The sequence below is a fragment of the Stenella coeruleoalba genome (assembly GCF_951394435.1).
Source record: "Stenella coeruleoalba genome assembly, chromosome: 2".
Lineage (NCBI taxonomy): Eukaryota > Metazoa > Chordata > Mammalia > Artiodactyla > Delphinidae > Stenella > Stenella coeruleoalba.
Window position 1 is genome coordinate 159,099,461 of NC_137147.1, and position 27,213 is coordinate 159,126,673.

Below are 27,213 nucleotides of genomic sequence, written 5' to 3' on the forward strand. Positions count from 1 at the left end.
ATTATTCTAAACATAGCAATTCCGAGATACACACTTCTTCATATTTTGACAACTTAGAATCAGAAAAAATATGGTAAAATAGTTTTTCTTACTTTTCTAATAGTAATGCTGCTGAAGGAAATATTGATTATTAGCCATGGATGATTGCTTTGCAGCCAAGGGAAAACATGGTGAAGCTTAGTTGGGGAAATAGATTTTAAAAATGCACTAACAATCGAGCAGTTACAAACTGTAACTCATTTTGGAGATAAGGCATGACCAGGGGATACTTCTTTGAGAAGTGCTTAAGCTTAAGACTCAAAGGGTGAGAGACAAGCATGGAAGTAACTAAGGGAAGAGTGTTGCTAGTGGAGAGGAGCGGAATATGTGGGTATAAAGACCCTGAGAAGGGAAGGAACTGGGTATGTTCCAGTAAGTCAAAGAATGATCATGTGGCTTGAGCAGAATGTTCTGCACATAGCTGCTTCTTTGAATTTAAACTAAAATACGTCCCAGTTTGGATTTGGGAAAATGTCTTGCCAGGTATAATCACAATGTTATAGTTCATAAGGCACTTTTCATCTTCTTATTAAATACCTTCTGAGGACTGGAATTACTTTTCAAGAAAAATCTTTTCTTTTAAATCAGTTGTTCATAAAAATATTTGATGTTGATGGGTTTGTGTCCATTTAATTATATGTAGCCGACCCTCATTATGCACTGATTGTGTATTTGTGATTTCGCCTGCTGGCTAGAATGTACTTGTAACCCCCAGATCAGTGCACACGCTGCTTCCACAGTCATTCACGGACAGGCGCAGGGGGGCAGGAAATTTGAGTTGTGCACATTTCTAGCTGAGTCTAAACAAAGTGACACTCTGCCTTCTTATTTCAGCTCAGACTGTCAACAGGTGGATTTTCAGTCTATTTGTTGCCATGCTTTTTGCACTGTTTGCTTTTTTTGGTGATTCTGCTATCTAAAGTGTCCCCCAAGCGTGACGCTGGCTGGTGCTCCCAGGTGCGAGAGGGCTTGATGTGCCTTAATAGAAAGAATAGAGCAGCTCCGTACAGTACTGTTGGCCGTGAGTTCACTGTGAATGAATCAACAGTATATATTAAATGAGATGTCTTTAAACAGAAACACACATAAAACAAGATTCTTTATTGATCTGCTGGCGAAATTGTTGTGACCAAAGCCTCGTAGGAACCTAACCTTGTATTTCCTTTGGGAGCAGTGGTTTTCACTGACTGAGTGTTTGCAACCCCTTTATAGAACATAATCACCCCCAAATAACATGAATCCACTGTACATGTACATGTGAACACATGGTTAACATGTTGCTGTGTAGCAAGCCACCCCAAAGACTAGTAGCTTAAAACAGCAACTGTTTACTGGCTCATAGTCGTGGGAGTTGGCATTTGGGGTTGGCTCAGCGGTGCAGTCCTTTTGCTGGGTCTGGCTGGGCTCGGTTGGACATTTGCCATCAGCTAGTAATCGATGGCGTCACTCATATGTCTGACGGTTTGGCTGGGGCTCTGAGCCAAACAGTTTTCATCACCCAGGAGGCTAACCCGGGCCCTGGGGTGGTTGCAAGTCTCCCATGAGCAGCAGGAGGGCAAGCCCCAGTCTGCACGTGGTTTTCCATCCTGTGCTTGTGTTGCATTTGCCAACTCTGACCCATCAGCCAAAGCAAGTTACCCGGCCACCCAAATCAAGTAGGCTCCACCTCTTGCCGAGATCTGGTGGAAAGGGCATTGATGCAGGGAGGAAAAGGATTCCTCTTACTGTTACTCAAAAGCCAGAGAGTTAGTACTAGCTGTTAACCCGAATGGGCATAAAAGGAAAGGAAAGTTCAGAAAGATTAAGCAACCACACAGCCAGTAATTGGCAAAGGCGGGTCACACATGTCTGCGTGATGGCGAAGTTTTCATTCTTTCTCTACTGTTTAGCCTTCTGATAGACGAATGGCTAATTTGCCTGGTTTGTCTAGTTCTGGGGAGGAAAAAACAGCAGTAAGATTAGTCTCCTCAATGCAAGAGAGAAACAACTGTCATTGTCTTGTCTTGGAAAAGAAACCGTATCCTATGTGCAGTCTTACTGCTGTGGTGAGTTTAAGAACATCATGGTGGTAGTGATTTGTGAATGTGTGGGGCTCGATCATGAATTTGATTTGCACAAAGGGCTTACATCCTGGATATGGAATCTTAGTTGTAATAGAGTTTATTCTGAAGGACTTAAAGGAAGGTGATTAAAATATTAGAGATATTGACATTGTCTGAAGAGATCTCCTTGTATTTATTTCTTTTAAAAAATCCACAATATTACCATAGCCAGACCCTATTATGCTATTGTAATCATAGTTGAACTAAGAAGGGTGATTAACGATAGCAATTTATTGTATCTGAGGAGGAGAGAAAATAGGAGATGTTGTTGTTATCATAAATCATATCGTAAATAACCAAAAAGAAGCACTCAGAATGCTTGTGTAGTGTCAGCAGCCAGCCCTTTCAGGCACGCCAGCCCAGGATGTAGCCATAGAAACCCCAAAGTCATACTGTTATCTTAGCCTTGCTGCAGTTATGTGATACAACAGTATTAACATATAGATTAGGCCATTTATAATACCAGGTGTCATTTCAGGTTGGCTTGCTTATATAGCATTTTAGTTTTTTATTGTGCAGAATGTTAGTGAAATAGTGCTTTTCTGCAGGTCAGTGTTTATATAGGTATTTGTAACACATCAGCTTCACTCTGCTGTCAATTTATTGTTATTGATTGGTTGTACTGTATGAATTGTCCTTGCCTAATTGTCTTGTCTTTGCTAGTCATTTCATTTTTTTAAGTAAACAGGTTTGTTTAGAAAATACCTACACACTTATACATGTTGAGTTGTGTTTCAGGGGTCTAATTTCAGTCCCATTATAGACAGGACAATTTTTAAAATATTTTATGAGGGCACGTAGACGGGATTCGAAAAAAATTTTTGGCCTCATTTGGAACTAAGATAAAATGATGGAATGGGTTGTTTTAATATTGCTGCTCTTCTTGCATTTCCCAGGCATCCAGTGTCTGCCTGTCATCCTCCAACTGCCCTAGACACGCCCCCCAACAGCAGCAGCCCACCAGAGCCTCCCCCTCTTGGCAGCACCCTGGGTTCCAGACCCTCTCCATCCTCAGCATTCCGTCAAATTACTTCACTGAAGTACCATTTACTCAGAGTCTCCTTACCTCAAAAATTAGGATAGAATCATTCACGTGTCAGCTTTACAGTCTTAAAAATATTTTGGCAGCAACATCTTAAAGATACTGCCCTTATCCAAGACATAAATCAAGTGGTCAGAATGCCAAGCACTGTAGCATGTGGTCAGTGAGATATTTAGGGGCAGAAAGAACTCTGTCCTGCCCTTTAGATCATCCCCCTGCATGTGGAGATGGCCCTAATATTAGAGACCTTCAATTCTTCGAAGCAGAAGTCAGATGTCAATACTTGTGTGTGTGTATTTTTTTTTACTTTTATTTTTAAAATTTTTTATTGGAGTATAGTTGATTTACAGTGTTGTGTTAGTTTCAGGTGTACAGCAAAGTCATTCAGTTATACATATACATATATCTACTCATTTTTTTTTTAGATTCTTTTCCCATATAGGCCATTACAGAGTATTGAGTAGAGTTCCCTGCGCTGTACAGCAGGTTCTTATCAGTTATTTATTTTCTGTATAGTAGTGTGTATATGTCAGTCCCAATCTCCCAGTTTATCCCTTCCCACCCCCGCACCCCCCAGTACTTCTATTTTGCAGATGGGAAAACTTAGGTCTGAGAGAGTAAATGGGCTGTGCTAGGTCGAACTGTGGCTCTGGTAATGGACCCCAGATATAGTTTCCATCCACTTCCTCTCTAGTTGACCTTGGGATTTCTGTCCTCGTATCCCTGGATGTGGTTACGTACATGCCTTGTACCGATCCTTGCCGGATCGGTTGGCCACAAAATGTAGTTGCACTTGAACGGATGGCCACAAAATGTAGTTGATTCTTCAGGATAGGAAGTCATGTCTTATTTGACTGTATGTTCCTAGAATCTAACATGGTGCTCCCTGCACTGGTGTTCACAAGGCACTCGGTAGGTGAACGAATGATTGAATGATGAGTAAGGAGTGAATGAATGAATGTAAGTAGTATGGAATCACTTAAAGTAACTGGTTGTAATAAACATACCTAGTATAGAAAGATGTTTTTTGAAAAATGTGCATTTTAAATGAATCCTTTCATATCTGTTATAAAAACATCAGTGTGCATAAACTAAAAAGACAGTAAGAAAGTTCATGTCATCGTTGCTAGAAATTAATTTCTGTATGTGTATTTCCAAAACATTACAGGAAATCTAGTTTTAAATACATTTAATTTTTGGTGAAACATATACAGATAGCATTTTATTGTCCCTACAAAGTTCAGTAGCACAAGTATATTTTCTGCTTAAGATCATGAATCTGTGTAGTTAATGAGATAAGAAGCTTTCATGCCTTTGCAATTTCCTTTTTTTCCTAATGTCCATGAGCTTTTAAGATTATAGTGTTTCTTTAAAGGCATTTATTATTCTAGTTAAAAAGATTTTTTTTTAAGATATTTTATTCTAAGTCAATATTTATAGTAGCTTAGAACTAACCCCTAAAAATCCTTTTGGTGTGTTCAGACCATATTGCCTTGTTTCGGTTTTGTTCGATAAGTTTGGTAAAGAAGTGCGTTTTGCTCATTACTCCTCCGGGAATTATAGGGAGTGTAGATTACTTATTTGTGTCATTAATGAAGGAAAATTGGAATGGAGTTTGTATTGTCTCCCTCCACTCCTCTCAATATTTGTGAAGTTTTAAAAAAAGATGGACATGGGACTTCCCTGGCGGTCCAGTGGTTAAGACTTCGCCTTCCAGTGCAAGGGGTGCAGGTTCAGTCCCTGGTCGGGGAGCTAAGGATCCCACATGCTGCGTGGCCAAAAAACCAAAACATAAACCAGAAGCAATATTGTAACAAATTCAATAAAAACTTTAAAATTGGTACACATCAAAAGAAAATATTTTAAAAAAATAAACATTTAAACAGTAGAAAATAAGTTCTTAGTTTTCTGGAAATAAAAAAAATCTTTAAAATACTTCTCATATCGTAACATCACTCTTTTGACTTTCGAGCACAGATTTTATTCTTGTGTCTATATTTGTTTTAAATTAGAAAGAGCTTGTGACTCAAAAATTTTTTTTTGTTTTTTTTTGCGGTACACGGGCCTCTCACCGTTGTGGCCTCTGCCATCGCAGAGCACAGGCTCCAGACGCACAGGCCCAGCGGCCACGGCCCACGGGCCCAGCCGCTCCGCGGCACGCGGGATCCTCCCGGACAGGGGCATGAACCCGCGTCCCCTGCATCGGCAGGCAGACTCCAACCACTGCGCCACCAGGGAAGCCCCTCAAAAAATTTTTTATACTGTTTTTTATACCTTTATATAATAACATGTCAAAAGATAAAGTATCTTGTAATATTAAACTTCTGTTAACCAAATTATATGCTATTTTATAGTAAAACTGTTTTCATGGATAAGTATAGGAAAATGCTAAAAACCATTTTTAGGATATTTTACAGATTTTTGGTGAATCATGCTCATTATACACATACACACAAGGAATACTTCATTGTGTTCACCTGTAATCAAACTGAGATTAACCTTCAGGTGGGGGTTTGGATGATGGTAAAGAATAAACCATTCAGTAGCCATCACATATTTATCTTACTCCAAACTCTTAGAACACAGAATTAAAATAACTCATGTAATAGAAAGCCAGACACTGGTTATGCAAAATCACCAATTAAGTCTGTGTTTGAGCAAGCATAAGCTAGATCAGTTGTATTCATTTGTTTGCATTTTGTAATATTTTAAAAATAAAATATATTCACTCAAGTGGAAAACTTTAATACTGTGGAGAATGGATTAATAAGTGTGGTACATTTTTACAACAGTGAAAATGAATGCACTACAGCTACCTGAATGGACATAGGTGATGCTCAGAAACATAATGTTAGGGGCAAAAAAGCTGAAGAACGTTATAGTATGATACCACGTATATAAAGTTCAAAAACAAGTCACTACATACAAATGTGGTAAAACTGTACAGGAAACAAAGAAAGGAAAGATATAGAAAGACCAGTAGTTACCTGGAGATGGGGGTGAGAGTGGAGAGAGGAGAGGATGAATTAGAAAGGAACCAAGGGGCGTTGTGGTGATGATGCTAATGCTGTCTTCCGGAAGTCGACAATTGTTTTACAGGTATCCGTTCACTATTATGCTTTATGCATATCACTTATACGCTCTGCAATGTACCAGATAATTTCTAATTCAGAAAATTGTTGTAAATATTTTCACACTTTAAACATTTCACACCTGTTCTTATTAAAGCTGAAGGCTTTCTCTTCCAGCAAAATTCCCTTTTCATTTTGATTAATTTTGATGCTGCAATTGAAGCTTTCTTATAAAATCTTTAAGCGTAAAAAAATTGTAAATTAAAAGTAAACATTTATATATTTAAGTATGCCTAAAATCAGCTCTTGTAATAGTTTATTTTTATAATTCATTTATATTCCTCTAAACCACATAAAGCTTCTAGAGGCATACAAGTTAACAGCAGGGACTTGAAATAAACAAACAAAAAAAAAGAAACCATAAAAATAAAATAACAGAATTGGAGTAATCCCTCCTAGCTTGTGGAGACCGCTTTGAATTAAGTTTTAGGTTAAATTTTTCTCACTTAAATGTAAGCAACAACCATTAATTTTTAAAATATTTTTCTGAGGTACTTGAGCTCCAAATTCTAAATGAACCAGTCTGTTTTCTAAAGTATTTGCTGGAAAAACAGTCCCATTTTCCATAGCCCAGTGTGACACACATCCTGCAGTTCAAATGCCTATGTGGTAGTCATCTTGCCAGTTCCAATTTGATAGAATTACTGGCAAAGTAGTACAGTCTTAAACACTATGTGTAGAAACCCAGTGCTGAGTTGAGCTAACAGTAGTGATGGGGAAAACACATGAAAGGAAACAGAATAGAAAACAGTTCACAATTCTGATCTGGAGAAAGAGGGGAAAGTGCAATAGCAGCATGGCGTGATGTTTCTCACTTGGGTGACTGGATGGATGACAGTATTATTCTCGAGTAATGGTAGCAATAATTGTGTCTCCAGTTTGTCTTGTTCTCTGTAGTTTACAAAGCGCTTTCAGGAACATTACGTCTTCCCCGCTCAGTGTTGCCCTTGGAGGGACTTCCGCTGTGAGCCTTTGTTCTCGCTGCCCGCGGCATTTGACTTTGTTCCTGAGTCCTCCCCTTGAAAACTGTTACCCCCCTTGATCTCTTTGACCTCTCCTGATTTCTCTAGTGCCTCCTTTTCTCTTTATCCTTAGAATATCTAAACCTGACTACCCTGATTGCTCCCTTGCTGACATTATCCATTATTGTGATTTCATTGAGCGCAGCAGAGGTTTCTCTAACACCCTGTCCTGTTTTCTGAATAGTGTATCTCAAGGATTGAGCTAATTCATAATCATCTTCCTTCTCTATTTGTTTACTTCCTGTTTGTATGAATGACTGCATTTCTCACTCACCAGGGCTGAAAGCCTTAAACCTGTTTGAATCCTTCCTCCACTCTTATACCTAATCACTTATCAGATTCTGTTCATTCTCTCTTCAGAATATCATCTACCTCTTACTCGTTACCGCTCTTCTAGTTCAGACCTTTCTTGTCACTTCCCTACATCATTTCATAACCCCTAACCTGTCACCTCTCCATTAGTATCCATTACCTCCCATCCATCATATATGTTCCTGCCAGAGTAATTTTGCTAACATACACTCCAGTCATTTTTCTCCCTTGTCTAAAAATCTTTACAAGGTCTAAACTACCACTAGAATAAAGATCATGTTTGTTTTTCTGGAATTCAAAACTTCTAGGATCTGGATGTAAGCTTGCTAAACTTACTTTCTCCTATTTCCCATCTTGCACCCTACCTTCCAGACAAATTATTCCCTGGTTCTTATACAACTTCCTATGTGCACCCCTCCATCTCTGTGTCATCTGTTCCTACATCCTGTACTTCACCATTATCAATCTCCAAATATCCAAAATGCTACCTGAGTAGTCAAGTGTGTCCCAGATCTTTGGCATTGAGGTATTCTGTTTCTCCTTTGAACTGCTGTGGCACTTCATCTCTCTTATGCTACTAATCACTTTCTATGTGCTAGACACTTACACGGCGACTCCTGCTGAACTGTATGCTCTTTCAGGTCGTGGTTTATTTCTGACTTATTCTGTAGCTCTTTCAGCCTTTACCATTGTGCATTACGTATGGTAGATGCTTAGTTAATATGTGTGGAGAGAAATAATCTGACCCCACAGCAACTCAGTCAAGTGGGTAGGACAAGTAACGTCAGCCCCTTTTGAGAGGTCAGAAGACAGCCTCAAGGAGGTTAAGAGATTGCCTTAGGCCTGTTGCTTTGTGATGCCTGAACGCCTGCTGAAACACCAAGCCAACGTTTCCTTCATGTCCCCACACTGCTTCTCAAAGTGGCTGTCCTCAAGCCAGCAGAATAGAAGACACAATAGCGTATGAATGGTGTCCGGGTTGGAGATTTACCTTTTCCAAACTCCAAGAATTAAAATATGTTATGAAGGTTCTTTTAAAAAGTATTCTTTTCTGTCATTTCTGAGGAAAGTAGTCATATACTAACCCATCTCTTGATTTTTTTAAATATTTATTTTATTTTTTTATTTATTTTCCTTATTTTTTTTTGGCTGCGTCATCAGGTCTTGCGGCACATGGGATCTTCATTGAGGCGTGCAGGATCTTTCATTACGGTGTGTGGTCTCTTGTTGCAGCACCCGGGCATCTCTCTGGTTGTAGCGTGAGGGTTTTCTCTCTCTAGTTGAGACGTGTGAGCTCCAGCGCGCATGAGCTCTGTAGTTTGCGGCATGCAGGCTCTCTCATTGAGACGTGCGAGCTCAGTAATAGTGGCGCGTGGGCTTAGTTGCTATGCGGCGTGTGGGATCTTAGTTCCCTGACCAGGGATCGAACCCGCATCCCCTACATTGGAAGGTGGATTCTATACCACTAGACCCCTGGGGAAGTCCCCCATCTCTTGGTTTTTAGAGGTAGGTGTGTGTGTGTGTGTGTGTGTGTGTGTGTGTGTGTGTGTGTGTGTGTGTACACGTGTACATAAGAGGAGGCAGAAAACAGAAAGGCAGTATTTAGTCAAGTTAGGAAAAGAATTAATTAAGGAAGCAGAGGGCAAACAGGAAATCCTTAGCAAACTCCAGATCCTGCATTTAGAGCCACACCACTAGAAAGGAAAACGGTTTGTATATCTCCTGTCACTGGTTGCCACTCTTCAAAGCACGACAGCATGCAAGTTTGGAAGGTTCTAGAAAACTTACCACTTTACTCTCTAACAACTGTCAATAATTTCCTTTCTTTCTTAGAAATCATGTTTGAAGCATTGTTTTCATTTCTTAGGTTTTATATATATGTATGTTCTAATACTTCATTTTTCTTCCTTCACCAGAAGAAGAAGAAGAGCAGGTGCCCACCGATGGGGGCACATCAGCAGAAGCCATGCAGGTTCCCTTGGAAGAAGATGATGAACTGGAAGAGGAGGAAATTATCAATGATGAGAACTTCTTGGGTAAGAGACCGCTGGACAGTCCGGAAGCTGAAGAAATGCCCACGATGAAGCGGCCACGCCTGCTAAGCACTAAAGGGGACGCCCTGGACGTGGTGTTACTGGAGGCTCGAGAGCCACTCAGCTCAATAAACCCCCAGAAGATCCCACCAATGCTGTCCCCCGTCCACGTCCAGGACAGCACGGACCTAGCTCCTCCATCACCAGAGCCACCAATGTTAGCTCCAGTGGCAAAATCACAGCTGCCAACTGCAAAACCGTTGGAAGCAAGGTCGTTTACACCTAAAACAAAGACTAAAACCAGTTCTCCAGGGCAGAAGACTAAATCACCCAAAATGACTCCATCACCAGCAATGGTCGGAAGTCCTATTCGGTCTCCAAAAACCATATCCAAAGAAAAGAAGTCTCCTGGACGTTCGAAGAGCCCCAAAAGCCCCAAGAGTCCCAAGGTCATCACTCACATTCCCCAAGTACCCATCAGACCTGACACCCCTAACAGGACTCTTTCAGCTACAATAAGTGAAAAAATTAGTAAAGAGACCATTCAGGTGAAACAAATACAAACAGCCCCCGATGCTGGGAAACTGAACCATGAGAATCAGCCGAAAAAGGCCGTCGTGACTGATAAGACCATCGACGACTCTATTGATGCTGTGATTGCACGGGCTTGTGCTGAACGGGAGCCAGACCCTTTCGAGTTTTCTTCTGGGTCCGAGTCAGAAGGAGACATTTTTACCAGCCCTAAGAGGATTTCAGGTTCAGAATGTGCTACCCCAAAAGCTACCACTTCCTCCAGCAACTTCCCCAAGTCCGGGTCCACCCCTCTCCCTCTTTCAGGCGGAGCTTCAAGTTCTGACAATTCCTGGACAATGGACGCATCCATCGACGAGGTGGTCCGGAAAGCCAAGATGGGGACCCCTCCCAGCGTGCCCCCCAGCTTCCCTTACATCTCCTCCCCTTCAGTCTCTCCTCCCACCCCTGAGCCACTGCACAAGGTATACGAGGAGAAACCCAAAGCGCCGGCCTCCACGGACGTCAAAAAGAAGCTGAGAAAGGAAATGAAGACGAAGATGAAAAAGAAAGAGAAGCAGAGAGATAAGGAGAGGGACAGGGACAAAAGCAAGGAGAGAAGCAAAGAGAAGGAGAAAGGGAAGGAGACCAGCAAGGAAGCCAAGTATCCCTGGAAGGACTTTCTCAAAGACGAAGAGGCAGATCCCTACAAGTTTAAGATAAAAGAGTTTGAAGATGTGGATCCAAAAGCAAGACTGAAAGATGGAATGGTGAGAAGGGAAAAGGAGAAGCACAAAGACAAGAAGAAAGATAGAGAAAAGGGCAAAAAGGATAAAGAGAAGCGGGACAAAGAGAAAACGAAAGAGAAAGGCCGAGAAGAGAAGCTGAAGGCTGCCCCAGTCCCCCTGGTCCTGCCCCCCAAGGACATGGCGCTTCCCCTGTTCAGCCCCGCGGCGGCCGTGAGGATCCCGGCCATGCTGCCCTCCTTGACACCCATGCTTCCCGAGAAGCTGTTCGAAGAGAAAGAGAAGCCCAAGGAGAAGGAAAGGAAAAAGGACAAAAAGGAGAAGAAGAAAAAGAAGGAGAGAGAGAAGGAGAAGGAGAAGAAGGAGAAGGAGAGGGAGAAGGAGAAGCGAGAGAGAGAGAAGAGGGAGAAAGAGAAGGAGAGACACAAGCATGAAAAAGTAAGCACTTTATCCTTGGGGGCCCTGTCTCATCCAAGTTCTATTGAAAGCGCAGGTAAACAAAGCCAGCAATTGTCTTTTTCGGATGTAAATCACCCACAGCTTAACTGGAAACACGTCTGTAATGCGTTTACAAAATTTAATTTTAATTCTCAAACCCATAAACTTGTCATCAACCCCCCTCCCCATACGCTGGAAAACGTTAAAAATTCATAGCCTAAGAGCAATCTCATCACAGACCATCAGCTCTGTGTTAACCACACTAATCTCTGGCAGTTTGAAAAGATCTGTAATCTTCAACAGTGAATAATATTTTTGTAATTATCAAGTCTGCAGCATACTAATTTGTACCCAAATATTAGATACCAGGGAAAGGCAGCACCCAATTTTCTAAGAGCAGGTAAAACCATGGCGCTGTCCTAAGAGGACAGCAAGGCCCATGGAGTCCTTGCTCACTGACTCAGTTTTGTTTGGTGAGCCATTTTTGCAAGTATTTAAGGTTATGCCTGTCTTCTACTTCCTGTAGCATCTCTTATCCTTCTATTTTCTGCCTTTTTTTTTTTTTTTCTCTTTTGCGATACGCGGGCCTCTCACTGCTGTGGCCTCTCCCGCTGCAGAGCACAGGCTCCGGACGCGCAGGCTCAGTGGCCATGGCTCACGGGCCCAGCCACTCCGCGGCATGTGGGATCTTCCCGGACCAGGGCACGAACCCGTGTCCCCTGCATCAGCAGGCGGACTCTCAACCACTGCGCCACCAGGGAAGCCCTGCTTTCTTTTTTTTAACAGGATATTTTAAAAATTTTATTTATTTATTTTGTTTGTGGCTGCGTGTGGGCTTTCTCTAGTTGCGGCGAGCGGGGGCTACTCTTCGTCACGGTGCGCGGGCTTCTCATTGCAGTGGTTTCTCTTGTTACAGAGCACGGGCTCTAGGCGTGCGGGCTTCAGTAGTTGTGGCACGCGGGTTCAGGAGTTGTGGCTCACAGGCTCTAGAGCACAGGCTTAGTAGTTGTGGCGCACAGGCTTAGTTGCTCCACGGCATGTGGGATCTTCCCGGACCAGGGATTGAACCTGTGTCTCCTACATTGGCAGGCGGATTCTTAACCACTGCACCACAAGGGAAGTCCCTCTTTTCTGCTTTAATAAGATTAGGACACGTCTCTGAGTATCTAGCTCATCTGGCAGCGTGGTTGGTGGGTAGAAACTAATTCTAAGTATTTTCCCATGTAAGTAAGTCAGGCTTCCGTAGAATATAGCCAAAGAAACTGATGTTCATCGTGCACTTTGTAGCAAGCAGGACCTCGATCCTATGGGCACAAGATGCGACCTCTGCTTTTATAGCTTTGCTCTCTCTCCACAGTTCTTTGGGTTATAGTGGTTGACTTGTTGATGGAGAAATTTATTTTAAACTTTCTTAAAAAGTGTCTAAGTGTCTGATGCCATACGTACAGATCCTCAGGTAGCCTTTCCCTGCCCTCTGGGAGCATTCCTCTTTGAGGGTGGCTACAAAATCATACCTAGTAATTTTTTCCGCATGATAAAATATGCTGTATTTGACCTACAGCAGCTCCATTATCCATACTTTTGCAGTGTTTTCCATTTCAGACTTAACTGGGAAGATTAGTTTAGCTGACAAGCTAGGTAACCTCTCACATTTTTCTGCCTAACTTTTTTCTTTCTCTGTCCCCCTTGGCTATTATTCTAAAATATAAGGCAGTGGAATGGAACTTCTGATATTAATAACCGAACATCAGCAAGTTAGCAAGACACAGAAATCCAACTCTTTTTTCCATTTTTGAAGTCACTTTATCATTGTGTTATTTTTCCATGGTACCCGGAAGATTTTAAAGCACTTCCACGTACCTTAGTGTCTCCCCCGACACACCCGTCACACAGGTCCAGCAGATATTATTATCAACCTTTATGGATGAGAAACAGCCTGAGTGCCTTGTCCAGGATCAAGGTCACACAACCAGCAGGAGCCGGGTCATTTACACACAGACTTACTTCCTATTAGAAATGTTTACGGCTGGTGATCCTGCCCGGCAGCGATTAGCCGCTTACCCATCGGGTACCTAGTAACTTGGCAAGTGAGCCCTCAGCACATCAGAGTACTGTTGCTTTCATCACCATCTTACCTCTGGAAAGTCAGTAGAGGTGTTTCAGAGGCCACTGTGAACTTCAGTAAAGCCCATCAGGTTAGCTGGTAACAGCGGCCCATGCTTTTCCTCAGCACCTACCTGACTTTGGCAAGGACATGTCTCTCAGACCATCTTGGCTAGAGGCAAAGGGTCAGTTATGAGTCGCACAGATTTCACCTAACAGAGGAATACAAGTCCTTGTATCAGTTTTGATGGTTATGGATCAGTTTTTAAAGATAAAAACTTACAAAAGTCAGCTATCAGGGCTTTAAAAATAATAAACGTAATTGTCTCTGGAGTTAGGAGCTCCCATCCTGACTTTTTCAGCCCTGTGAACTTGGGCAAGTGGCTTAGGTGAGGATTAAATGAGATAACATCTGAGACCTGCTTAGTACCATTTCTGGCACATAAGTAAATGCTGAATAAGTGGAGAAGGCGGTGATGGGGATGGCGAGTGTTATTATTCCATTTTGAATCAACCCCTAAAACATAGAAACCTGAATAGAGGCGGCTGCTTCATTGGGCCCTGGTGACTGACCTGTGTGTGACAGGGTGAGTCAGCTGTGGTTCCAGTGTTGAAAAATTATGTCTGCTTCCTGGGCATCCTTTTAAATTTTAGCCCTTTGCGCAGCTAGGAAAGGGTAAATCTATTGTAACCTGTGGGATGCCATTGACAAGGAGTAGAAATTGAGATATTAACTTAAACATTAGGACTTCTCTTTTTTCAACCCCACTTAATCCCACAAGTATCAAGCCATATGAGTAAATGAAAGTAGACGTGAAATTGAGTTGCATATGATCTAAGAATTTTCTTACATACGCACAGAAGACAACAAGAGTAAATCAAAACAAGGCGTATATAAGCTGCCCCAAGAAAACGTCTGCAGTCAGAAGGCCGAGGGCCGTGGTTTCCTTCCTCCGGCTCCTCAGCAGCTCACAGAAGCAACTGTCCTGGACACGGACCTGGATCAGCAAGCAAGGGCATTTTTTTTTAATTAAAAGAAAAATCTCCCCATATTTACTTTACCTACCTATAAAGTTTTTACCAGTCATACCCACTTTTATCAATACAAGAACCAATAAAGATCCCATTAATTAAACGGGAATCTGCATGGTAGTTAGAAAGAGCCTTGGGGTTTGGAATCAGGCAGATCTGAGGCAGGTGTTTTAGTTCTTTAATCCATAGGCATTTCATCTTTATTTTTCATTTTATTTTATTTTATCTCTTTGGCCGCACCATGCGGCATGCGGGATGTGCCCCGACCAGGGATCGAACCCACACCCCCTGCAGAGGAAGCATGGAATCTTAACCACTGGACCGCCAAGGAATTTCCCAGCATTTCATCTTTAAAGTGGGATATGATAATCACACTTTTTAAAAAACTGCAGACAGTAATAGTTAACATTTATTGAGTATTTACTGTATGCTAAACACCATATATAAGTTTAGTTCCTTATCACAACTCTATCAGGTAGATACTGTAATTACTGTCACTTTAAGATAAGAATCTGAGGCTTAGAGAGATGAATAAACTTGCCCAGGATCACACACCCAATAAGTGGTTGAACGGGAACCACAATTTCAACCCGGGCCATCATCAGCTACTATAACTAATGTTCTTAACCACTCTCCTTTCCTACATTTAAATTAAAAATGGATTAAGTGAAATAATTTATGGCACCTGGTTCAGTGATGCCCCCTCAGAAGGAAAAATCGTTTTTCTAGTAGTGGTAATAATCCAGCATATGGCGATTCATGCAGTCTTCTAATTCCCCTTATGGGCAGCTAGTGTGCATCAGTCAGGGTTAGGAGCGTGCTCTTTCATCTGTTGCAAGTAGAACCAAAGTAACTTTTTATGGAAAACATACTAAGAGCAACGTGTTAAACGGTCACAAACTTGACCATAATAACTTTAGCTGTGATAAACCTAATAGAAAATTTCAGAGCAGTTTAAATTTTTGTTATAATTTTGTGTTTGTGTTTGTCAGTGTATGTATTACATGACTTTATTTCAAACCCTGGCTCTTTTTACTTGTGGCATTTTCAGTAAAAAAATAAATAAGAAAATGTCTCATTTATGTTAGTGGAATTGAAGGTTCATATAACCTGTATAGAAGACAAGCCAAAATCCATCTGTCGAACTTGGAAATATGTCTTTATGCTCTTATTGGAGTATGATCTGAGAAGACCTGGTAGAGTTTCACCCCAAAATGATGACGTCACAGACTGTAGATAAAAAGGCCCAGTACTGGGCCTTGAAGAGCCTGGGCTTTGGCAGTCAGACTGACCTGGCTTTTGGTCTCAGCTCTGCCACTTCTTAGTTACTCACCAGCCTCTCCTAACCTCTGACCCTCTGCTTCCTTCACTCTCTACCTCCTCCCATTCGACACCGGGAAGAGACCGCGTCATTATAAAGTATGCTTTCCCTCTGTTTAAGAACAATAGTTTTTATACGTGCTCTAAGAATATTTTGGCTTAAAAGGCTTTCTCTTCTGCCTTCTCATAGGAAACACTGAGTGAAGACTAGTTTGTGTCATTTAAGATACATGGACTCTGACAATCCAGTTTCTTTACAGTAACCAAGAATGCTGATGATCAACCCAGAGATAATTGGGGTCTGTTTATAATGGAAAGCTCATACTTCTATAATGGAGCTCCCCGTGCCCCCCCCCCCACCCCCCGTTTTTCTCCTGCTGCCTGATCACTTGTTTTATTTGAGCTAACATTGGCAATTGAGTGAGCTAACCTGGTGGTAAATGACATCAGCACACACTTGGTATTTAATGAGTGAGTCCGCTTGGTCCTTGTCAGGCCTGGCCGACAGCTCTGAGGGTTGAGAAAACTGCACAGGGAGGTAGGGTAACTTGCGGACAAGCTGTGACATGACCCAGGCCTGTCTGGTTAAAGCCCGTGGGCTTCTCAGGCCCACGATGGAAGCTGGTGAGGGGGATGAGAATGGCTCACAATCTAGAGTAAAGAGCCATCGTGATTTTTAGAAAACTTTAGTCCCTGATCAGCCCATAGTGAACTCCCGTTCAGCTGCCGTATTTTAAAGGACAGGCAGTGGCGGTCCTCAAAGCTTGAATGATTTCAGTCATCAGAACAATTAAAATGTCTCATGTTTCTCCAGTCTATCCCCAAATCCCTTAGCATCTGCCCCGAAATAGTCTTTTATTGAACTTTAAACAGTTTGTTTTTTAGAGAATGAGAAGTGGTCTCCCCGGTTTGTGCCTTTGACAGAAGGTCTCCATCGTCTTTCCTTTCTATGTAAAGTACTGTTGACTCGTTTCCAGCCTTTTCTCATCAGCTTTCATGATTAACTAGTGAAATGAAGGGTTTTCAGTAAATAAAATAACCCCAGTAAGAAGGGGGAAATATTCCCTGCTGTTTCTTATAACTATTTGTTCCAAGGGGAAGCCAGTAACTTAATGTTTAAGTGAGTATGTTTGAATTTATCAAAGTTTCCTGAAGTCCATCCCCAAGGCTTCAGAGGAATGAACTGAACACTTACTGAAAGCCCGAGTCCTGTTTCATTGTCCTCGCGGGATCCCACTTGTTATACTTCACCACAACCGTAGATCTTCTGTCTGTTGAATATTTTAAACAGTCTATCAGTGTTAGACTATGTTTCTGAATGGAAATAATGTACAGACCTTCATCGTTAAGAAAGATAACAGGATGGTTACCATTTGTCATAGTTCAGCATCTAGAATATTTGGTTTTTAAATTCCGCTTTCACCAGTAGTATTTCTGGGTGTTTTTCTGACATATTAGCATAGATAGACATCTGAACTAGTGCTGGCTGAACTTGCTGCCACCCTACCTAGCACACATACATAGGTTTTTGTTTGTTTTTTTTTTAATGAAAGAAGTTTAACATTTAAAAAAATAGGAAGGAAAACTTGGCCAGATTATATTGACAAAGCTGCCCATTACCTTTGCAGAAAGTCCCTGTCAGAAGATAAACTTTAAAGCTGGAATGCATGAAAGAGTTCCAAGATAGAATTTAAATTTAAACTGATTCCTTATAGATAAGCTTTTTAAAAATCCACCTCTTTGCTTCAAGTCAGGATTTTAAAAATAAATTTCCCCTTTAAATCTCTTGAGCGATTTTCATTTTTTGCAAGGCCGCACTGCTGGTGTCCCGGAAAAATGGAGAGTTAGAGCTTTATCAGTTGGTGCCCTGAGGTATGTGGCAAAGAAGCTAAATCCTTGAAGATTAGCAAAAAAAATGCAGCACATGGCAATAAGGGGCTTATATGACTACTAGTATTAGTTCAGGTGAAAGAAGTATTGCTTATACATAAAACTGGACAAATCCACTGACAATGTATTTTTAGTTAGCTACAAAGGAGTCTTATATTACTGGACTTTGCCTCTTTGGTGAATTGGGAAGCTTAGTAATCCACTGTAAATGCTCTTCTGCGTGCCCCAATTCTCAGCATCGCTCTAAAGTACTGTTCTTTTATTTTAACCCTTACAAGCTCTTGTTTCCCCCAGATTTTTGCTTCATGCCATTAAAAGATGGCAGTAAATAATTGAAGTCATTGTCATCTAGTGTGTTGATTGCTGGAACGGACACATGAGAAATTATTTCATGATTGTAGGAAACATCCCTGTGTTTTTATTTGGGTGGGCATTCAGATAAAGTTAACATAAACAAAAGTCTGGTGAGAAATTTTTATTTAGAAACTGTACTTTCTATATCTACATTGTTAGCATTCTTATTGGTCTTTTTCTATGCTTGCTTGAATTTTATCTTTAAGTTAAATCTGCTTTAACTTCTTTAAAAATGAAATTAAAGTATTTAACTATTTTTAGGTAGGGTTGCAATATGTCCTGGTTTGCCTGGGACAGTCCAGTTTACACCTGTTACATGGTGTAAATAACATAGAGAAAAAAATATATTTTACAGTGTACCCTAGACATCTCACAAGTATATGTCATTCATCATAAAAGACATTGACAAAGAGACTAAATAGCTCCATGCAAGACATCAGCATTACCAGAAAAAAGGACTCAGAAATGTTTGGCAAAGAGTCACGAGTAGTATGGTAGAACAGAGGATGAATTTGGTGCCAGGAGAACTGGATTTCAATCATTTACTTACTAACTTTGTAACTGGCCAAACCACTTAATCTTTCTGAGCCCTTAGTACATGTGAGTAATTATAGCTTCCACACCTACCTTATAGAGTTGTGAAGATCAGATTGGATTATGTATATGGGACACGCTTTGTGAAGTGCTATACCGGTAGGTTATAATTATTGTGTAGTGTGGTAATAGCAGTGGACCAAAATACAATGTGAAGCATAATAATAGTGAAGAAGATTTTTTGAAAGTTAGGGCAAACAGCTTTATTTTTTAATAAAGCTTAAGAAAGTATTATTTAAGTGCTTCAATAATAGTATTGTGGGTTGGAGGAACATGGAATATTACTCCCAGTACTCAGGTCAATTAGGAGTGTGTGACCCTAAAATTTTTTAGAATTGAAGAAATATAGGAACTTTATATAATTTTTCATTCTCTGAATAAAAAAAAATTGTATTCAGTCCTAGTTTTGCTATTTTTGTGACCTGAAAACAGAAAAGGAAAAAGAAACAGGAAAGAAAGGAAAAATGGTTGCTTCATGTATGATCAGTTTCTCTGTAAAATGGAAACCATACCCCAACCTGTTTGTTAAAGAACCTAAATGAGAACATCTGGAAAATAACCAGACACAATGCCTGGCAAACATTAAGTGTTTTATAAATGTTTGTTTTGGATATATTTGTTTATTTTCCCACAGATAACACAGAATGGTGAGAAAAATGTAGAAGCCTTAGTAGTTTACAAAATAGGCTGGACCACTGGTTTTCAGATTTGTTTAGATATGGAACCCTGTGTTCAAAAAAAATAGAGGAGAAAGTGAACACAAAAATTTTCCATGGGTCTTGCTTTGCCCCCTCCCCAGTGACCCTTGACCCCCGAGGCCTTGAGGAAAACCACTGGACTAAGAACTGGGCAAATAAAAGAGACATCTGCCAAAAGTGAGACCATTTAGAGGAGCAGGTTTTCGTGGGGGAGTTGGTAAGTTAAGATTTAGATGTAATGAGATGAAATCCTTATAGGATATTTAGCTGAAAATGTTCAGTGGGCAGCATTATGCTTTGGTCTTAGTTCCAATCAGTGCTGGTCTAGAGAGGGAGATTTTGAAGACATGCCATATTGAAAACTTAGGATTGAGGGAATTCCCTGGCGGTTCAGTGGTTAGGACTCGGTGCTGTCACTGCAGGGGGCCCGGGTTCGATCCCTGGTGGGGGAACTAAGATCCCGCAAGCCACATGGCACGGCCAAAAAAAAAAAAAAGTTAAAAAAAAACAACAACTTAGGATTGAAACCATGGACATGGATGAGGTCAGTGGAGAAAGTATGGGAGGACGAGAGGAGAGGACTTTGCTAGGGACAGGGAAGGAGCATGATGAAGACCTCAGTGAAGAAACAGACGGGACATTCGGAAAGATTGAGTGTCTAGAAGGAATAGTTTAGTGGCATGGTTGGGCCAGAAAGTAGAGTGGAGTTGGGTGAGGGATGAAGGAGAAATGGAGAAATGCAGATGATGAAGTGAAGACTAGAAAATGTGAGAGGTCGTCAGTGAGAGGTTGAAGGGGAGGTAAGTTTTTTAAAGGATAGAGTTGAGTGCATTTGAAAGCTAGATGAAAATAATGAGTGGAACTGAGAAGTTGAAGATGCTACAAATAAGGAGGAAGTCTTTCGAAGACTGGAGGAGATGGACCCTAGTGTAATTGTGAATGCAGAGAGGTTTGTAGGGAATTGAAGGAATTCTGCTTAGTGGCCTCAGTATTTTGTCCTGTGGGGTTTGAAGGGCAAAAGAGGAAGGAACTCACGGGATGGGTCTTAAAAGCTGTAAATAATCGCTTCCGATTAATTTTTAAAATATATCTTAAGCACTTATGTGTCAGACCCTATGATAGGCACTCGGAAATAGCAACAAACAGAACAGGCATGGTCTCTGCTCTTAACTAGTTTAGCTGGGAATCCAAATAAGCAGATAGTATTAAAGGCACAGATGAAATTGGAGTTTTGATGGCAGAAGTTTGTACAGTTTTAAATATTTTCTTTGGAATTACTCAGTGCCCTAGAGAATGATTTTAGATTGGTCCTGGACGAATGGTGAAATGACCAAGAGGCAAGGGAGTTGAGGGTGCTTGCAGGATAAGTGGTTCATTCAACAGACATTGGTTGAGTACCTCCTGCGTACCATGCACTGTTCAAGAGAATGATAGAAGTCATCGATCTTGATGTGACGGTGGGATTTAAAAAAAAAAAAACAATTCAGGAAGGGGACAGGTAAAAACATATGAAAAAAAATGATAGATTTGATCAATGTGCAATATATTGATTATATGATATACTATACTGAGCACTACGTTATAAATTCCTTCCCCTTTAGAACCACTGCACTGTTCTGTTATGATTTAACTCTTGAGCTTGAAATATATAAATGAGTGGTTTGCACTAGTTGTCACAGTGACTAGCAGTGTCCTACTGGCATGTAGGGATGTTAAACATGTGGCCGTGCCTGGGACCACCAAGGAACCATCCCACCAAAAATGCTGGAAGACTCTGATGTAGATAATAATTTGAACTGCACATCTCTTGTTCATTTTGTTCATTCAGAATGTCAATTGTTCTATGTAGGATCTTCAAGCCAGAAATTGTGGAGAATCCCTTTCACACCATACTCAATTTGTGTATTCCCTTTCTGATTATTAGCTCAAATATTTGTGAGATCTTCAACTTATTCAGCAGTTATTGCCTTTGCCATAAATCCTTTCTAAATAAATATGTTTTGTCTTGTACAATATTTTAGATCATTTTTCTACTAGCCAAAAAATGGAACAGTTCAGTGCTGTAATTACACTTAGTGTGTTGGTTTTCTTTTATGACATTGTAAACATGAGATGAGTCTAATGTTTTTCAAGACCCATTAATAGATTCATTTTATCTTATAGTGAAGCTATGACTGCATTTTTTTCTGTTTTTGTTAAGTCTGGCAGTTACTTAAACGTTCCACTGAAAGACCCAGGTAACAGTTTCTGTTTAAAAATTCTAACAATAAAATCCAAGAAATTAGTCAAAACTAAGAAAATGCAGAAATAACTCCCATATTTACTAGTGTTTAAAGTTTATGGAATTTTCCATGTTGCCTGGTAGCCTTCAGTTGTTGGGAAACGAAAACAAAATAGCCCAGTTTATCTTTACATCTAGCATTTTAGGCACATTTGAAACTTAAAGGCTTATCAAGTTTGTGGAGATGAGGAAGTAGGAGAAAAGGGAGGAGGTACTTTTGTTGAAAAAAAAGTATTTGACTCTAACATAATATCTTCAACAGATAAAAGTGGAGCCAGTGGTCCCAGCCCCAAGCCCAGTGATCCCCAGATTGACTCTCCGAGTTGGAGCTGGCCAAGACAAAATGTAAGTACAGACGTTTCCAGTTAGAGTGCAATAGATGGAACTTAACCTTCACTACTCTTTCCTAGTGGACTTAATTCTATAGACCTTTTCCCAGTGTGAATATATAGTAGGGTCAAGCTGTATTTTGAAAAGTCTTCATTTTCAAATTTTTATTGGTTTCTTCCTCAGAGTTACTGCTTATTGCTTTATTCAACATATAGGATCCTTTGTGTTTTGGGGGGTTTTTTCTGGCACTTTTTCTCTTTTGTAAAGACTAGCACAGGACATTGTTTCTGCATAGTTTGTAAGGCTCTGGTTATCTGAAAAATAAGAAACTATGTATTGAATGGACTGACTACCATGTTATGCCCAGGTGGATGTAATGTTAAACCTTTTCAAGTGTGTGTTCTCTGTCACCAGGACAAAGAATGAAGATTCTTTTCTTGCTCAGATGGCACATGGTTTTATTCTGTGCATATAAAACAAGGATACTGCCAAAGGCTTGGCGAAACAGTATATAATAGTAACTGAAGTCTGAATTGTCTGCTCTTTTTTTTTTTTTTTTTAAGAGAGAACTGGAAATGTAAACCCCATGTTTACTGTTTATTTTCTTAATTTTCACGGAATCATCACATCCACCCACCCTTCTTCAAAGTAAATTAGTTGGCTATGTTTCTTTTATTCATTTTGAGGGTATGAATTAAGGCCTACAATGCTATTATATGATCCTAATAGGGTAATGAAGCATTGATTTTTTTTTTTTGTAAATCATGTTGAAAATCATTCATCTAAAAATCATATTATACATCATTTAAATGAATTTTACAAGCTCAAAGTACAAGTTTACAACCTTACTTTTTACCAGTAAGCCTGAAAATGGATTAGTTTACATTGCAAACAATCAAATATTATGTAGAAAATAGGCTTACAAGGCATTTAACTTTCATTCAATTTTTAGCCATAAAAATGAAAGTAGTAGCCATGAACTTATTTATTTAGTAGGTACAGAAGACAACAGGAAATTTGCTTTACATTCTCATGGTTGGTTCCATCTTAAAGTTTGTGTGTAGTGTGTATTTTATGCAGCCGCTGCTTCTGTTAGTTCTAAGTGTAATACAACGAAAAATCCCAGCATTATTCTGACGAGAAATTTTAGTAACATCCTTCTCCCTCAACCATCAGAGGACAGAGGGCTAGTTAACAAAGAGACCCAACCAAAATAACTGTACCTACCATCTCCTTGGAAATCCTGTACTTGGGTTCACTACTGTAAAGGGAAGATGTTCTTATTTATCATTGGACAACTACTTTTCTCCTACCCGTTCATATTTATTCCAGTTTTCTCATAACTCACCATTACTTCATCTTTCCTTTCACACAGAAGTTTGGCTTGCTTATTCCTTTAGAGAAATAAGGTTTGTAAAAAGGCACTGATAATATTCATCTCATCTACCTTTAAGCATCTTTCAGTTATTCTGTTGAGTAATTTCTTTTCCTCTCGATAAATCACTCATATACCTAAGATATTGGAAGATGTGAGAAATAGATCCTATGACTCTGGAACAAAATATTCAGTATTACGGAAATTATAGTACCCAGACATTCTAGACAAATTGTCCTTGAAAGTATAACTTTATGTAACATGTAAACTTTCTGACATTTAGGTAAATAACTCCCATATCATATGAATAGTCAATCACTTGACCAAAGTCAGACACAAGGAAATACTTATAATGAGCAAAGGAATAACCTAAGTGAAATATATTACATTTTAAACTTAAAAAGAGAGAGAAAAAGAGGCCCAAGTCACATAGCAATAGGATTTTATATAAAATATAAGTTAATGATAAGCGTTGTGTTTTTTTTTAACTTGCTTGTTTTCTGTTTTTCTGTTTTAAATCTAAATCAGGGGTCAGCAAACTATGGCTGTGGGCCAGTCCATCCCACTGTCTGTTTTTTATGACTCACAAGCCAAGAATGTTTGAAAAAAATTAAAAGAAGGATAACATTTTATGAACATGAAAATTATATGAAATTAAAAGTAATCTTTTATTGTCATAGCATAAGGATACATGGCTTATTCCTTGGCAGTAATAATGGAAAAGAGATGGTAGATTTATATAAATGTGCCTTTACTTAGTTTGTATACAGCCGGGGGCGTGTAATGATGCTCTTTTGAAGTGGAATTAATGAGCAGACTCGCATTCAAATGGAGGAGTTTGAATAGTCTATGGGGAGGGGTTGTCTACTGCTAAAGAACAGGCAGAGAATAGAGTCTTTTGAAACTACAGGAAAAAGAAAAAGCTTTACAGCGTTCAAATTTTACACTCTCGTTGGAAGATCTTTAAGGCAATATTTAGTTTCTAAATCTTATAAAGAAATTATGCCTTTGACCCGTGATCCAGGAAGGTACTTTGAGGTTAGATTATTTCCTCTATTCTCTATTATTGTCCCTTGAAGCCAGACAGAGGGCCCTTGTTTTCCGCTTCATTTAACGTGCCTGGAAACTGGATTCTAAAGGGTCTGTGGTCAGTCCAGTGCCTCCTTCTGATAGTGTTAAAACTCAGGGTGACTTTACAAGGACCTCAAATTCCTTCAGTAAGTCTCCCAGTAATGGGGACCCAGAGTTCCTGTTAGTCTGTATTGAAGATGAAACTAAAATACTAACCCTGAAGTTACAATCTCAACATCCGTAGTTTGTGGGGGTGATATGAATGGGGAGAAACAATACATTCAAATAAATCATGAAATAACTGAGTCTGGCCCAACAGTCAAGTTTTGCCTTGATGCCGAGAAAGCAGGTAGGTTTCAGCTTGGCCGGGAGCAGCACCTGGAGCCATATGGATCAGGATTTTGAGGTCTCACTGGACGTGGTGACAGAGAGTACAGTGCGTGTAATGCCCACTGTGGGATGGGCAAGTGGCAGCACAGTCGCCATGTTATTTGTTATCCCAGTCTTACCATCCCTTTATTTTGAGCAAGTGTGGGAAAATTGGGCTAACTTTCGGCATTTGTTCATTTATTTATTTCTATGAAGGATGTAAATAGAGCAGAGTAACGTGAGGAAGGAAGTACCTTAGTGCGGGACTGTTTAGGTAGGATTGTTGGGAGAGACCTGGCAGAACATTAAATGTGTGGTTATATTTATAAAGCTCAAAACTCTGTTAAAGGAGCTTCTCATTAAAAAAGATAACTTCAGGTATTGGTAAAGTATTAAGAAAAAGGTCAAGGCTTGTAAAGATTTGGGGGTGAATAATGGTAGTGCTTAGGGGGTTAAGCGTTCTTTCCCCCTCACATTTCTCAAATGTATCCTTAATGCTGTCATCTCCCTGGCACTGGGGAGGCAGCTCTGTCCTTTTCTCCATCTGTTCCTTGGCTCTTCCGAGGGTGGAGTGGCTCTCCCGCCAGGGAGCTTTGGTCTGGTCGGTAGGGTTACTGTATTGGAGAAGTTGGGAGCTGGTCCTGCTCTCAGGACATTGCTGCCCTTATTCAGTGAGCTCACCAGGGAGGAGATAATGAATTGGGCTTCTCCAAAAATCCAGTAAGGCTCAGTTATTGTTCCAGTTAGATACTGTATTTGATCAAGTGACACAGAATTATTTATGGTACCTTTCATGAAAACAATATCATTATCATTAATAATCCTAAATTTTCTTTTGGCTGAGAGGTCACAATAAGTATTCTCTTTCACGAGTTTAATCCTTTTCCCAAAATATGCAAATTATGCTGGGATATTTTTCAATGACCACTTTACTGCTGGAAATTACAGTTTTCTTTCTGCTAACATTTTATCACCACAGCTATGAGTATTATAATACTCATGGTATTATGTATTTCTTATAATTCAGGAAATTCTTTCATTAATCAAACCTCTTTTAACAGAGGTGCTGAAAATTGGACGCTTTTTTTTTTCATGTAAGTAATTCAGTTTTTTTATTGCAGTTTATAGAGTTTAGTTTATGCCTGGGAGGAGGCTTCTTAATACTTGTAATTTCTAAATTATATATGCTATAAAAATGGGAGCTAAAACTTTGCTCATTAATCTTGAAAAATAACGTTCAACCTTTAAAAATGTAAAATATGTACAGGTATTTGTTGTCTTTTTTGTGATCCAAACTTTTCTGATTAACTATTTTTGATAGGACAGCCAGAAATAGAGGGTACCATGGGCAATTACAAAAATAACCATTTAAAATATTTTTAAAGAAAGTAAGCGTTTTATATTTTTATGTAGCCACATTTCACTGAAAGACATATAATAGGTGAAATGTGTATAGTGGTGTTTTAGTGACAAGTTCTTTAGAAAAATAATAGCAAATGATTTATATCTCACTTTCTACATTTCTTCCTACACTTAAAATGTCGTTTATTCATATGTAGACTTTTTTCCAGTCTAAACAAATTTAAGGGTGACTTAAAGAGAGAACATAAAGATACTAGAAAATACTAGGAAACCAAGGCCAAGGAGAGGAAAAAGAAGCAAATGACTGCACATCAAATATGATTATGGCTTCCTGGCAATTAGTGCAGAGTGAAATGCAGTTTTAAAAAGGAAGGTACCTCCTAGTTTCTCAGGAGAGACAAAGTTTTTGAAGACACTAAATTTGAAATTTTATTTCCATAAGGAACCAGATGGCAAGAACACCTTTTTTTTATTTGACTGTTTCTTAAACCAACCCCTGATCCAAGGATGTAACATAGACGCACACTCAGTGAAGGTGCCTCTATAAGGAGTCTTCCCTTCCCTAGTTGAAACACTTTCTCTTTGTATTAGTCAGGACCGTTGGTTGCAAGTAGCAGAAACCCTAATCAAACTAGCTCAAAGAAATTGGCTTTAGGCAAAGTGGTAACAAAGGTTCAAAAAGTGTCATTAAGACTCTGCTCACTTTCTTTTTCTCTGTCTAACCTCTGTGTGGTGGCAAAGATGGTGCAGATTGCTCTTGGCTGGTGTGGTTCTTAGTGCTCACAGGCTGAACTGCCCACCCCGCTTTTCACAGCATCTGCTGTGGGTTCCCATCTAGGAACCAGCCCCAGTGGGAGGGGGGAGAGCCCTGTTAGAAGGGGAAATGTTAGGTTCCAGAAGGAAAGAAGGACTCTCCTACCAGAATAAGGGATGAGGGGCAGGCAAAAACAATTGATATATTTTTATTTTATTTAGGGAAAGGCAATCAGATTCATATTTTTATAAAAGTATACTGAAGAGGCAGGGCAAGGAAGCTTATTGGTTAAAAAAAAAAGATCC

General features: G+C 39.9%; 1 protein-coding gene across 2 annotated transcripts in view; it reads left to right on the forward strand.

Annotated features, from left to right (window-relative positions):
* The window catches only part of TAF3 (TATA-box binding protein associated factor 3), a 160,923-nt gene that overhangs the window by 112,759 nt on the left and 20,951 nt on the right, over positions 1 to 27,213 (forward strand). The window contains exons 3-4 of one of the 2 annotated variants that reach the window (XM_079915175.1): positions 9,565 to 11,375; positions 21,910 to 21,992. In XM_079915175.1, coding sequence (XP_079771301.1) covers positions 9,565 to 11,375; positions 21,910 to 21,992 — 1,894 coding nt within the window. The remainder of the gene's footprint in view (positions 1 to 9,564; positions 11,376 to 21,909; positions 21,993 to 27,213) is intronic. The other variant, XM_079915176.1, reaches the window with a different exon arrangement.